Below are 14,300 nucleotides of genomic sequence, written 5' to 3'. Positions count from 1 at the left end.
ACGTGATTAAAGGAAACTTTGCTAATTTGGGAATCTGTCAAGACGTGTTTCGTGAGTTAATAAAGACGTTTCTTCTGCTCGATGCAGTATAAAGAAAACCAATCTAATCTGATAATTTATATTTATATATATCATTAATTAGCTAACAAGCATTAGTGACTTTCAAGAAGTACGATTTTGTACGAATAATTTATACTAAATTGTCAGATTAATAATTAAATTTTGTTAAGATTGACAATTAATCAATAACTAATTATAATTGTATATAAAACAAAAGATTGTCGTGATTGAAAATAAAATTTTATTTCAGATTTGTTTAGTTTGCAACTAGCTGTATTTTCTCTCTCTCTCTCTCTCTCTCTCACTCCCACTTCTTTTTCTATCTCATTATACAATGTTGCTACGCTTATGGCAAAAAGTTTTAAATGTCATTTTATGTAAATGTGGATCTTCAATAAAATAGTAATAATAAATTAAATTATGTTTATATATGAAAAACTGCAATTATTAAAATAGATATTACATAAATGTTTCGTTTAATGAAAAATAATAAATAAATTCTTTAAATTGTTATAAGATTTATCTGATCATTGTCGTTGTATGAGCGTCCTACGAAAAATGAAAGAAAATGGACAGTCTCAAGATAATGGAGCATCTGTTCTGGAACACGGAATATCATGAAAAATGAAGCTAAAATTGTACGAGAAAGACTTTAGATCATGTTCCCTGATTTACGATGCTACATGAACACAAGCTTAAAATAAACCATAGACATATTTTAAGACCGTCATCAAAATAGAAGTAACATTCGAATTCTGGCGAACATTCGCTAACATAACGATACGGAGAAAATATTATACTACGTATTTCACTACGTAACACATGTTTTGCCTAATAATATTAATGTATTTCTTCCTACAGGTCATTATAATTTAACTAGATACAATAAAAACAATGCTAATATCTTCTGTTCTAAAAAAATCCATCTAGAAAGGTTTGTATAATAATTTCTTTAATATATTACGTTTTTTTTAGAATTTAAATATTACAATATTGGTGTTTCTTTCGAATAATAATACCTTTATTTCTTAATTTCTTAAGTAATTTATCATTTTACTTTCAGCTATTATCTAAGTCATTCTGTTAGACATTTAAAGCGCACTTCTTTCAATACATATCCAACGAAATGTATGTACATTAATTCGCTGGTTCCTTACGCGATTTCATTGAAATGAAATTGCGACATATGATATCATACAAGTTCTATTTTTGCAAAACCAAAAATTGCTAATTGTCCAAGATTGCTACATAGTACATAGTACAATTTAAAATAGACATATTAAATGAGAGAAAACCTTTCACTCAAAAAAAATACTGTTAATCGATTACTTTTATTTCACATAAAAATAAACTTTCAATATGTATAATAATATATAATTTGCTATTTTTAAGTAAATATCATGGCAGAATTAACAAACATTTTGTGTTTTCTTAATATATTTCACATTACTCTAAATTAAATAGAATATTATAAATAAAATAAAATATCTCCATTATATGGTTGCATATGCAGCGAGTAGGAAATGTAACAATAACATTTCTCTCCAAAAAGAAATACAGCTGAGAGGAAGTGTAATAATATGATTTATATTCATGTATTATAATATCATTATTCCATGTTAATGCAGATATACTGAAATCTCAGAACGAATTTGCGTTATTTTAACGCGTTCATATGTGAATTTTATCAGTTTATTTGAAATTTGTGATCTACAACAAAATTAAAGTTTCTGTACGTCCAATCACGATGTCTTACTCTAAACAAATAAAAGTATTGAAGTAGAGCTCTATGTTTTACGGACGATCCCATTCCAATGCGGGAGACACGTGGCTAACGAACCGTGAGAGTAAATGGCGATGTTTAAAGCGTCGGATGTTCATGGCGACAACGACATTGCTAGACTGACGAGACGTCGCGACGCCTCTTGTCATACTTACGTTCTTTTTGCGAAGAAAAGATATTTTTCGGTTTTCTTTTAGCATTGACCATACGTTCCCATCTAAACATTTTATTTATGTCGATTAAACAATTATTAGGTATGGGAAAAAATTCGTGGCGTTTTTTTAATGCCATCTAATGGGAAAAACGCCACGAACTTTTTCCCACATCTATCTTCAATATTATATAGATTATATCTCTTTTTTCATTCAAGAAATCATTTTTTAGCGCGGATAAAATAAAGTTGTGAACATTATATATGTTCTTTTTGTTTTTATTTTTAATCACTTATAAAATTTTGTGATGTATTAAACTTAGGTCCGTGGACTCTCAAATAACTGTAAAACTTACAATTTTATTATTAATTTGTTTCAATTCTCGTTATCTTTTCATTTCTTTTTTTCTTTATTTCATATAGAAGAAAAATGTGAGAATTCTATATTCTAAATCTGATTCTAAAGATATTTAGAAAGATTTTTGCTTGTGTGATACGATTTTATTATGATAGAATGATAAGAGGCAATGATTTTGCTAAAGTATGAACAAATTAAAAATAAATTAAAAATTTATTTAAATATAATGCCTGAAAATAATTTTATTAGACTGTAAAGTAACTGTGTAAGACGCTCAAATGTCAAAATCTTTTACAGCATTGTTTATTATTATTGAGCGTTCTAAATAATTATTTTGATAAAGTTATTTTTAGATAAAATCGTTTTTTCTGTATTTCATCTTCTATTATGATAATTTAATTAATTCAATCATTTGTTAAGCTTATTACGAGCATCGTTGCATTCTTAAATCTTTCACAAACTGATTGTATTAGTCGTCCCTTATATAATCTTATTATGTAATCTGATATTTGAACGAAGAGACATGAAAGATGAAGACCCGTAAATTTATAACATATATCTCGATATAATATATATATATATATATATATATACACACAGTCTCGATATAATATATAACATATAATTTATAACATATATCTCGATATAATATATACAGTTTCGATGTAATATATATCGTTGTTTACCACATAAAGAATTATGATATAAAATCTTTTTCTGCCTTCATTGGTATATAATTATGTATAAAGGGAGCTAGTTCAAGAACAGAAGCTTCTAACAAGGACGAATTATGGTCCTGATTCATCTCCATATACCATTATAACGATTGCCTCAGGTTAAAGCAAGTTATTCGTCGGTCGTAGTTTGTCGATATTCGGATTCCTAACAAGATATCGCAATTACTCGTTTATATCCTACTAAAAAATAATCAGAGCGTTCAGTCTTATAAATGGCATGATGTAATACGAACTACGAGATTATAGAGAAGTCAGAAAAAAGAAAATAGAGCATCGCGCGCATATAAAGCATATAGCGATGGCGCAAATTATAAACGAAAGTGATACTTAGTTAACTCGCTGAGCGAAACGCTATTATAGATTGCCAATACAAAATTTGATAGTCATTATGGTTTCGTTAATGGTAAAGGTGCTTACTTTCTTTTCATAATAGTTACGTAAAATCGATCGAACTATTTACGTAACGTTGATGGCCTCCGTAGTTGATCGTTGAGAAATATTACCATCAAGGAAGTAAGATTACGGAAATCACATTTTTTTCGTTCATATAGCTGGCTTCCCTTTACATCAGAGAAACCGTACATCTCTATATGCGTTCAAATATGAATTGCCCGAGGTAAATAAATATTCGATATTATTTCTTCCAGCAACCTTGACTGTGGAATGATCTACCTTGTACGTCAAGGTATGTTCAATGTACATCTGGCTTCATCCTAATATCCGTATATAATTTATGCAATCATAACGTTGACCTCTTGAACATGAATTTATATTGTAATTACTCAATTATAAGTTATATTAATAAATAAATGTAAAATAAATTATGTTTTAATATTTATTGTAATTAAAATAAAATGTTATGTGATTTTAATATAATTAAAACAACAATTTATATGTGAAAACATTTTGATGTTTGAAAATTAGAAAGCAAGCATTTCAAGATCTTTTTAAATCTATCAATCAAATCTTTTAAATATATATCTATCATTATATTCCTATAATTAAATGAATGTATAAAAATATAACAAGTATTTTCTTACATGTAAATGCATTTTGCGATTTTATCGTATAATCCTTAACTAGAGAATAAGCTTCCTAGTACATCTAACTTGTGTGTGGAACCGTAATGGCTATAATGACTGGTTGAGATACTTTCACATGTCGCCAATCACATTGTAACATGTTCCGCCTAGTTTCACAGGAAGTGACTAAGAATCAGTTTATACCGTGGCAGTTATTGCAGTATGATAATTTGCATCTTATCTTCGTAGGTGTATTACGTAAGAAAATTCAACAAGCTGGTTTCATAAATATTTAATTGAATGATAATTAATTCTCACTATGGTTGCGCAATGTAGTTAAAACCGTAGAAATACGCGATCAATTAAAAATATAATACACTCACAGAAAAATGATTTTTATTTGCTGTAAAATAAAGCTCAACTTTGAGCAAATTCCTTGATGTAAACATCAAACGCAAAGGACAAGGTAATGCTGGATTTTATAAAAGGCTGAATTAATAATTTAATGTTTATTCTGCTAAGACAGCACAGTGTAAAAAAAAGAAATATAATAATTATATACAAGAGTATCATTAATATCGATTGTCATATCAGACTATCGTCAATGCAGGTCGAAACCGATTTCATGACCCCCACCGAATCCACCATGTCCGCCTCCGAAACCGCCTCCGCCAAAGCCGCCGCCGCCACCGCCGCCGCCTCCGTGACCGCCTTCATGCACCAAGACCGGATACGATTCCTTTACGACGACCGGCACCTTGACCGGATAGGGCAATTCCTTTTCCACGGGGTAAGGTACTTTATATGGTACGGTATATGGAACAGGCACCTTGACGGGTATCTTTATGGGCACCTTGACTGGTACTGGAACCGGTTTCTCTACGGGGATTGGTACAGTCTTCTCTACTGGAACCGGATAAGGTTTTGGTACGTGATACGGTATCGGATTGTCCACCGGAATCTTCACCGGCACATGTACAGGTACTGGTACGCTTTTCTCGACGGTGTAGGGCACCGGAACTGGCACGGAGACCTCGCGATGGATCGTGATGCCAGAAATTCTTCCACCATCACCGCCGCCACCGCCGCCGCCGCCGCCGCCGCCGCCTCCACCAAAACCGCCGCCGAAATCACCACCGCCGAAGCCACCGAAATCGTGGCCGCCGAAACCACCGCCGCCGCCAAAGCCACCACCGTGACCCAGACTCAGTTCCAGTCCGCGCTTGCTCTTGGCATCCTTTGACTCGGCCCCTTTGCTGTCGGACTCCTTGGTCTCAGTAGCCAGAGCCACCGTTGCCACAAGGGCGAGGAGCACGAGGATCTGCGAATAAACGTGTGTTAATTGCGGTCCTTCATGGTCAAGGTTTAGATTAACTTGGTTAACTTGGGAAGCTTTGAAGATTTCGCTGGAGTTCACAAAAATTTTACGCATATTATATAATAAATGATTCGACAATACAAAAAATGCAAACAAAGAAAATCTCAAAAAAGCACGATGCAACAAAATTAAATTATAGTCTGTTATAAATATCAAACATTGCAAGATAAAAATATAATCAATATATTAAACATCTAATATTGTATTCTATTTAAAGTAAATTTATTGAAATTTCACTCTTGTAATGAAACAAAGAATCGCACCGTAATCTCTACAATTTTAACACTGTATGTGATGGTGTAAGAAACCAACACTATAATCTCACATCGTCAATAATACTAAATCCCGACGCGTTCCTCATTTATCGCGCGCATAATTCCGTGCATAATCCTCCGCCGTGCGAGATACCCTAAAGATACCCTTGTCAGAGCCCTATTTACGCGCCACTGTGCCAGCAGCGCACGCTCACCTGCGAAGTGCTCATGGTAGCCTTCGGGAGTGCACACTGAAGTTGCATCGTGCCAATCAGCGGCATATATACCGGCACTTTCGCCGTGCTCGCTGGCCCACTCCCCGGAAAATCGTTCGTCCAACGCCGGAACGGCAGCTTTAAGGTGGTCCGATTGTACTGCTATCCCGCACAAAACCGTTCAGCATTAAGCCGTTTTCCCACGGGCTATCGCTTGGTGAGGTTGATTACTACCGGATGCCCGGATACGGGCCGCGTAACGTCGTCGTCCCGTCGCTCAGTCCAACTAGTTCCAATCGTTATCCCCTCACCAAGGAAGAGCCGCAATTCAAAAGTGCGGAATTGATCCGACTCTTTCGCGTGCCCGTCTTAATCCGCGCTTTCTGTCTTTCTTTCACTTTTACATCAGAATCATTATAAGCGGACTCGACTTTTTTTTATTTGCACCTCGCGTAAATTTTATTGAACATAATGGTGATTATAACTTTTAGCATTACGCATCGCTATTCACTGTATAAACAGAGACAATTAGGAAATTCGACGATACAGGCGAAATAATATACTACAAGTTGGTATGCTATTATCAATCGCGATAGTAAACACAAAAAAATATAATATTAAAGATATAATTTCAAAAAATTGCTTAAAATTCGTATTTGCCTTAATATTATAATTATTATGAAAGTCTTAAGGAAGCTGTAAGACATAACAAGTTTTAGCGTCCAAGCTTTCGCCTAAGACATAAGTGGATGGTAATATGATGGGAAATGTTCGAATTAATCTGACGGCGTGCAATCGGCGATCTTAAATTTAATTTTATGATCTTCACGTACGCACACTTTCGATAAACATTTTATTAGCACTCATAAAGTCATTTGAGATTTAAAACATAACTTTTATCAATATATTCTGTTTATTAAGCAATTAACTTCTGCGACTAGGAAGAAGCTTTGACATCGCATAATTCTCGCCAAAGCTATATTATACTATTTCAGACAACGAAATTTATGTTTGCGTGCAGAAATTGAAATCTTTCTCAATCAATTCACGATCGATTTTATGAGTAAGCTCAATTTCAACGTAAATTAAATAATAAGAAGATTCATAAGCGTGACAAAACACATAGTGAAACGATGTACACACAAAACGGTGTAACAATTAAACTTTCTCCATGTGACATGTACATTATATATCCCGGCATCATGGTCGATGGTTATTTAATTAAAAAATAAATTTGCAATACACAAAGGAAGTTGCCAAGAAAATTACAATTAATGTTTAATTACGCCTAATGCGGCCGACGTTACACACATTGGTGACCATGAAAGAGATGTGAAAATTTGCATTTCGACACATCGTGGCGCAATCAACATGTTGTTTTTTTCAATCACTTTCGCCAAGTTTTAGTAGTAATATTTTTTGTTCACTTAGTATACTTTTAAAGGAATCGAAGGTCTAAACTGGCAATCGACCGCGTCGTTAATAACGTAACACTTGAATCACCCGATGTTGAAATGAAGGCAACATTTTTCTCATTTCTTTGACACTATATGCTTTGATTTTAATATACAGTTATCAGATCTTATAGAGACATATACCACCGCTTTAAACCATTGACGCAGTAACTTTTTATTGAAACTACTTTCATAATTGATTCATGGATACTTTGGCATTAAACTCAATTTTTACTCATATCCTTCCCAAGTGACATTTTATTGGCAGGTGAACCAATGTAATTCTAGGTAAACATGTTCTGATGACATCTTTGCAAAAGGTCTCACTTGCATATGATATTTTATTTGAAAATGATTACTACGCAAGAAATATGCAATTATATTTGTTCAATATACTGATCGTATAATATATGATTAGGCCAGATGTATGCGTGATATATGTATTAAACAAATATTTATATTTCGCACAGACTATTGCAAAGTTTCAACATTGCCGAGCATTTACATTATTTAAACAATAGTATTGATTGTTTAATGCATTGGTCACAGATTTCGCTTAATGAGAATAGGCTCATTACAAATTCATTTAATCGAGTTACTTTTATTTGATATGTTGAACTCTCTCAACTAAACAAGCGCGATAATTGAACAACTATATTGCACATGATATGGGATATGATGTGGTAATTTTCACTTCTCTCTATTTAATTATTAAAATCATGGCCCATTTTATATATCTTTCTATTTTATATATCTTTATTACGCTTTGTTTACTTGTAACATAAATTTAATTTCCTCTTTTCTAAACTACCATAATTCATTAACGAAGTAATTATAAAAAAGTTAAGATTATACTATATCTTCAATTTGTATATTTTTCTTAATACCCTAGTTTGATAAAAAAATGCACGAGTGAAAGAGAGAGTCAATTATCAATTTCTTATTGACTCGTTTGTTCAGCCGCTCAATAAATCATTTTATATTCAGTACAATCTTTAAAATAGCCTACTTATAATTTTATTTATAGGCGTCCATAACTTACGCAAGCAGTTTTTGCCGCTATTACCTGTGTTCTTCTTAAATGGTCAGCTTGTAATATTAAAGATTAAACTGCGTCTTATCTCTTATTTCTAAGAGTAGTCTAATACGTAAACGCTTTTTCGACGCATAATTTAATAATTGAAATAAATGCAAAAATTCGCAATTTCCCAAAGATTGATAAATGTTCATAAAATTAACCATGCGTAAAATATACTTGTTCATTAACCGTAACACAGTTACACGTGCAGTGAAAAAAAAAAGTAAATCGAATATAAGCAAAAGTAAAAATTTATGAATCTACTATCGCCGTTAGACACGCGAGGTGTGTCCAGAATATTCACCTTCGAAGAAAAATCTAACTAAGTTCTCAAAAAAAGTTGTCAAAATAATTAAAATTCCCTTTTATTCTTTCCAGAGTACAAATTACATTAGTGTTCGATGGGCGATGTCATGGAGTGGGAAGGATGTAACTAGAAAACGGCTTGATAAACACCTTGAGAACATCTATCCATATATTCATGAGAGCCGCGTCTGGCCGACTCCAAAGCCTTTCCCATTATTGCGTAAGGTTACGCTTGTGGTCGGTGAAGCAGAAATGCAGACTACGCGAAAATCCCACTACCGACGACGTCCGCCCGCACTGTCGTCTCGTAACGCGCGAGAATCCACTGCACTTAGGGCGCATTTATACGCCACCGTCGCCACCCTCTTCTTTCTGCGGTCTAAAGTTCAAGTGACTCGAACTTCGAGAAAAAAAATTCTGAGGAGATAAGGGTCGCCAATTGAAAGTTCGCATCAGAATTCTCAGAGATGGCTTTCCGCAAAATCAATTAACGTTTACGCGGACGAGACTACTGCTTGAAAAAATATCGCTGGTTAAATTAATGACGTCGACTATGCGATTCTAATGAACTTTGAGGACCTTTCTACACTACATGCAGACATTTACGTTGGCATTAGACACAGGTGCTCACGTACAGGGAATTAATCTACATACGAGCACAGATGAGGTCGGTTTGCTCGTCACATATGAGATCAAGAGCGATTTCGTGATTTTGAAAAAGTTTTCTAAACAAGATTTGTGGAGAGGAAGTGCGATTTGTCAAAATTTACATAATTGCGGCCTCATAAATATCGGGAGATTGGTAGAAAGTGTACGATCATGCACCGGGATCGCCAACTTCGATATGAGCACGTATCGTTTGCATTATATCCGGCAAATATAATCGGTCAGCTTACTTCACCAAGTTCCGTATACGTAATGATATTACAATCGTCCGAACGAAAAAAAAACCGACTGAAGTTTTCACCGCGATAGATTTAATCTGATATTCCTACAGCGAGCTCAACAGTTTCCTGACGTTATTCTTGCTGCAGGAAGACTTTCGAGCAAATAACTTCGCAATTAAAATCGCGCTGCTCGTATATGTAATTCAGAACGTAATAACATTTTACGCAAAGCCACTTATGACACAATAAATGCACAGAGAAGTTTAACCTGAGAAAGAATTAACTATAGCGTTACGTGGAGATTCTGTATATCGCGACGAACAAAAACGTCCGTGAACTGTCGTAAAGTTGAACCTTTCGTAATAAGATTATTTTAATCAAATGTTGTTTACTATTAATGTGTCAAATCCATATATTAATCCTATCCAAACATTTTATTATTACTGATTTAATATTATATACGCGCGCATAATGACATTAGTGCGTAAAATTAATTTATTAATATGACATAACATAAATAAATAATGTTAATTTATATTATGCATATATTATGCAAACATGTAATATATTGAAATAAGTTTAAAGCGCAGCAATCGGTAACTTTCAATCAATTTGTACATCTGTTCGATAAAAACATATACAGTGATAGCCGGTTTAGAGTAGAAATGACCGCAGAAAATTAGCCATCTCGGCACCAGCGCGTGTCATTAGTTTTGAATTCAATGAATTAAACTTGCGGTTTCAGAAATTAATAGCTAGTCGTCATGCACGCTCGCGCAATTGTCGATTAGCCAGAAGCGATGTTTCAGCTAATTAACTGCTTACATTCTATAGCACAATTTTTTTCGTTATCACTCGACGTAGCAATAAATACCTTCCAAGAGAATCTTTCAAATACGAAAAATTCGTGGTAATGTGCTAATTAATTTTCAATAAGTTTGCTACTGAGAGATTCTCATAGGAGAAAACTGTTGAAAGGGATAAAACCGAAGTTTCCGATGCGCCCAAAATCGTCGATTGACGGATTTCATAATCGTGTCGAAAAACAGCGCGAGCAGATTGTGGTCTCTAGTGAATCACTATAAATTCATCGAAGCGATTTAATCCTCGGGTATAGGTCAAGTGGAAACTATCGCATACATCCCACCCTCAATTTTCGCTGCAGTTCGATCGACGGTCAATCAAGAGGGAGGGAATCCTCAGCCTCTCGAAACATTCCCTATCCCGCCAGAAGTCAAATCAATATTTTCGGATTCAAATATGGAAATCCAAATTCAAATGTATGGAAATTTATTCGTATCGATAACCCTGATAAACCATGGATACGCGAGTATTCTAATACCCGTCGAACCGAGATCGAGATACAAAGTCATTCCGAGATTAACTGTGCCCGCGGGAACTACGTGTGATAAACCAAAAATCGTGCTGCCATCACCAAGCAAAACCGAGTTTCTATGTTTCGTAGCGAAAATCATTTCCGGTACGCAAGAATTTTATCCGACTGCGTTAACGAGTTCCAACAACTTCTTATTAAAGCGGTATAGCGGCCAACATCTTCGAATCATTCTCTCTAATTTCATGGCTGGTGACGACGACTATCTTCTTCTCGGCGACAAATGTCGTGGCACAAGAAACTGTAGAAAAGAGATAATACATTGAACATAACATGCTATGACTATGGAAATGAGGCGAGTATATTAAGTTTGAACAAGTTGAGACTGAATGTAAATGTTTCAATGCGTTCATATATCCGTAAAAAGAAAAAAAATAAGTTAAGAAAAACACTTTCGTTGTCAAAAAATTTCAATTCTCTCTTCTCGGATTAATTAAGCTTTTAATATTTATGAATTATGCGCTTTTCGAAAGCGCAAAAAATATCGATCAAATTACATTAATAAAAAATTTATGTGTAATATTTAATGTTTACTTATTTATTTTAATGTATCAATCCGATTTTTAATTAAGATTTTTATAACGCGTAATCATGAAACATTTTATTTTTATATTGACAAAGTAAAAATAGATACTGAAATATGAAGAACTACGCAAAAGTTCTTTTTCTTAAAGGAATATAAGAAATAATTTTTACATATCAACTATTTTACACATCATATATATTTTTTATAAAATGTTAAAATATCCTAAGATAATATATCATGCACATTAATAGACTATAATAAATTTTATTTCATATAATTAATGTTTCGTAGTAGTTTAGGTAGTAGATAAAGTAATCGTTAAAATAAAAATAACTGAGATAATGATTAAGAGAATTTGTCATCAATGAATGAATTATTTCTACTCATATGTCTTACCACTGAGAAAAGTTTACGCAAGAAGTTCACGCAAGCGTATCAAGTACGGATCTTTTTCGATTTTTGTTACAGAAACGCGTCTACTTCGAATTAAACGGACTCGAAAACGCGACGAGACGGTTAAGAAAAAAAGCAATGAGAAAATAGACGCAAAGACAAAAGGAGACGAAGAAAGGGAGACGTCGTCCACAGTGCGTTGTCTTCCTTTCCTCCTGTTAACTTCCTACCCGCCGACAATTTCATCGGCACGCTCGAGTTGTCCAGCGGACACGCCGTTGCGTCCCCTATAAAAGCGAGGGTAGACCATGGCAGTATCAGTGTGCTCACTGCCGACCAACATGAACAGCACCAAGCTGAAAGTGAGTAGCTCCAACAAGATAGCCGCTCGAATCGCTTGTAGAAACCCGATCCGTACTTAGCAGTCTGTAACGTGTTGTAGGCGCATTCTCTCAAGCGACCTATTTCTTAATAAATATGAATAAGCTTAAAAGCAAATTTTGACTTGCGAATTTGTCGTATATCAAACTCGAAATTATTAAAATTTTCATTTCCTTGGATATTTCGTTCTTTTCAAAACCATTGATAAAACATAAATTATATTTCCAAAAATTTTAGTGAAATTATACAATATATTATATATTCTTCGAATTTATCTAATAACAACTCGTTATTAGATAAACTCGTAATAATAACTCGTTTTATTTAAAATTTTTCAATATCTTAATTAAAAAATTTTTTTTAAACATTTTTCCAAATCAATTAATCCCACAAAAAATTATCAAAACAAATTATAATAAAAGAGAGAGAGAGACAGAGAGAAGGTCTATATATACCCACATCACATATACTCATAAATCTTACAATAATATTTATCAAACAATTTATAAAATCAACAATACTCATCCGTTTCCTTGCTTTCGACAGGTAATACTCCTATGTGGCCTAGTATTATCGGTCGTAGCCGAAGAGGCGAAGAAGACCGAATCTAGCGCTAAGCCCAAGGATGAAAAATCGAAGCGTGGACTGGAACTAAGTCTGGGTGATCACGGTGGTTTTGGGGGCGGTTTCGGCGGCCATGATTTAGGCGGTGGATTCGGAGGCAGTGGACTCGGAGGCGGAGGTGGATTTGGTGGTGGCGAAATAATCTCTACTGATCACATCAAGGCGGTTACGGTCACGAAGCACGTGCCAGTACCGCATCCGTATCCGGTGGAGGTCACGAAGCACGTGCCCTATCCGGTAAAGGTGCCAGTCAAAGTACCTGTCGACCGTCCGTATCCGGTCCACATACCGAAACCTTACCCAGTGGAGGTCACGAAGCACGTACCCTATCCAGTGGAGAAGCCAGTGCCCTTCCCGGTCAAGGTACCCATAAAGGTGCCCATCAAGGTACCCTATCCGGTCAAGGTACCAGTCAAGGTTCCAGTCGAAGTGTCGAAACCAGTGCCCTACCCGGTCAAGGTACCCGTAGTCGTCAAAGAGCCTTATCCCGTAGTCGTTAAGAGTCATCACGACGAAGGTGGTTTCGGCGGCGGTGATATCGGCGGATTTGGTGGCGGCCACGATTTTGGCGGTCACGACTTTGGCGGCGGTGATTTCGGCGGACATTATTGAAAAAATGAGCGTATAAGAAGAAACGAAGACTTCATCGTCTTCCCCTTTTTTGTTTGACGGCTCGCGGCCCAAGAGACCAAGAGATATTCGAAGGATCGATCGTCGAAGGATCGAGAAACGATCGGCAAAAGTTGCCACATCGTTAATTAATAGAAGTCGATATGATGCGTAAATATTGTATTCTTCGTGATCCAATCCTCGAATTGTACTATACACCCTGTAAATGTAAAAAATAAATAAAGTATTTTTTTTTACATAACGACTGCTTGCGAAACATTCAAACGTTGGGAGGGTGGAGGAGGAATCGATAGAGAAACGTATTAGCCGGACACGTTATGCGATTATGAGGAATTGCGAGGAAACTTTCACTCTTTGATATTACGTGAGTTGCGCCAAGAAAGGTACACCTGTTTCACCACAAGCGGCACATATACCGCAAGAAAAAGCGTCACTCATATAGGAATCGTTAAAGTAAACGAATGGCTGCGTCGGCGGAAGGGGAAAGGCGTAAAACGTAAATGTCAATGTGTGAAAATTGCAATAAATATCCGCGAATATCCTCTCGCCTCTCTCCCTAAGAGATTAATCTTGTAGACTTTCAACACACGCATTACGCGCTATCGTGCGCGACGTATGCACGTATGCACATTGCGCCACAAGGAATCAGCCCGACACGACTAATGTAAGT

General features: G+C 35.2%; 2 protein-coding genes across 2 annotated transcripts; one reads left to right on the top strand and one right to left on the bottom strand.

Annotated features, from left to right (window-relative positions):
* Positions 1-4,389: 4,389 nt before the first annotated feature.
* Positions 4,390-6,024, bottom strand: LOC105623105 (keratin, type II cytoskeletal 1-like). Its single transcript, XM_012204505.1, has 2 exons — positions 5,959-6,024; positions 4,390-5,432 (listed from the first exon to the last, which is right to left on the bottom strand). Exons 1-2 carry the CDS (start codon positions 6,022-6,024, stop codon positions 4,713-4,715), a joined length of 786 nt encoding a protein of 261 aa, XP_012059895.1. The 3' UTR covers positions 4,390-4,712.
* Positions 6,025-12,303: 6,279 nt separating this feature from the next.
* LOC105623104 (keratinocyte proline-rich protein-like) lies at positions 12,304-13,871 on the top strand. Its single transcript, XM_012204503.1, has 2 exons — positions 12,304-12,357; positions 12,923-13,871. The coding sequence occupies exons 1-2, from the start codon at positions 12,304-12,306 to the stop codon at positions 13,610-13,612; spliced, it is 744 nt and encodes a 247-aa protein (XP_012059893.1). The 3' UTR covers positions 13,613-13,871.
* Positions 13,872-14,300: the final 429 nt, after the last annotated feature.

Source organism: Atta cephalotes, assembly GCF_000143395.1.
Source record: "Atta cephalotes unplaced genomic scaffold scaffold00053, whole genome shotgun sequence".
In the NCBI taxonomy this organism is placed as follows: Eukaryota; Metazoa; Arthropoda; class Insecta; order Hymenoptera; family Formicidae; genus Atta; species Atta cephalotes.
The sequence above is the reverse complement of the archived record's forward strand: the minus strand, read 5'-3'. Positions and strand labels throughout refer to the sequence as shown.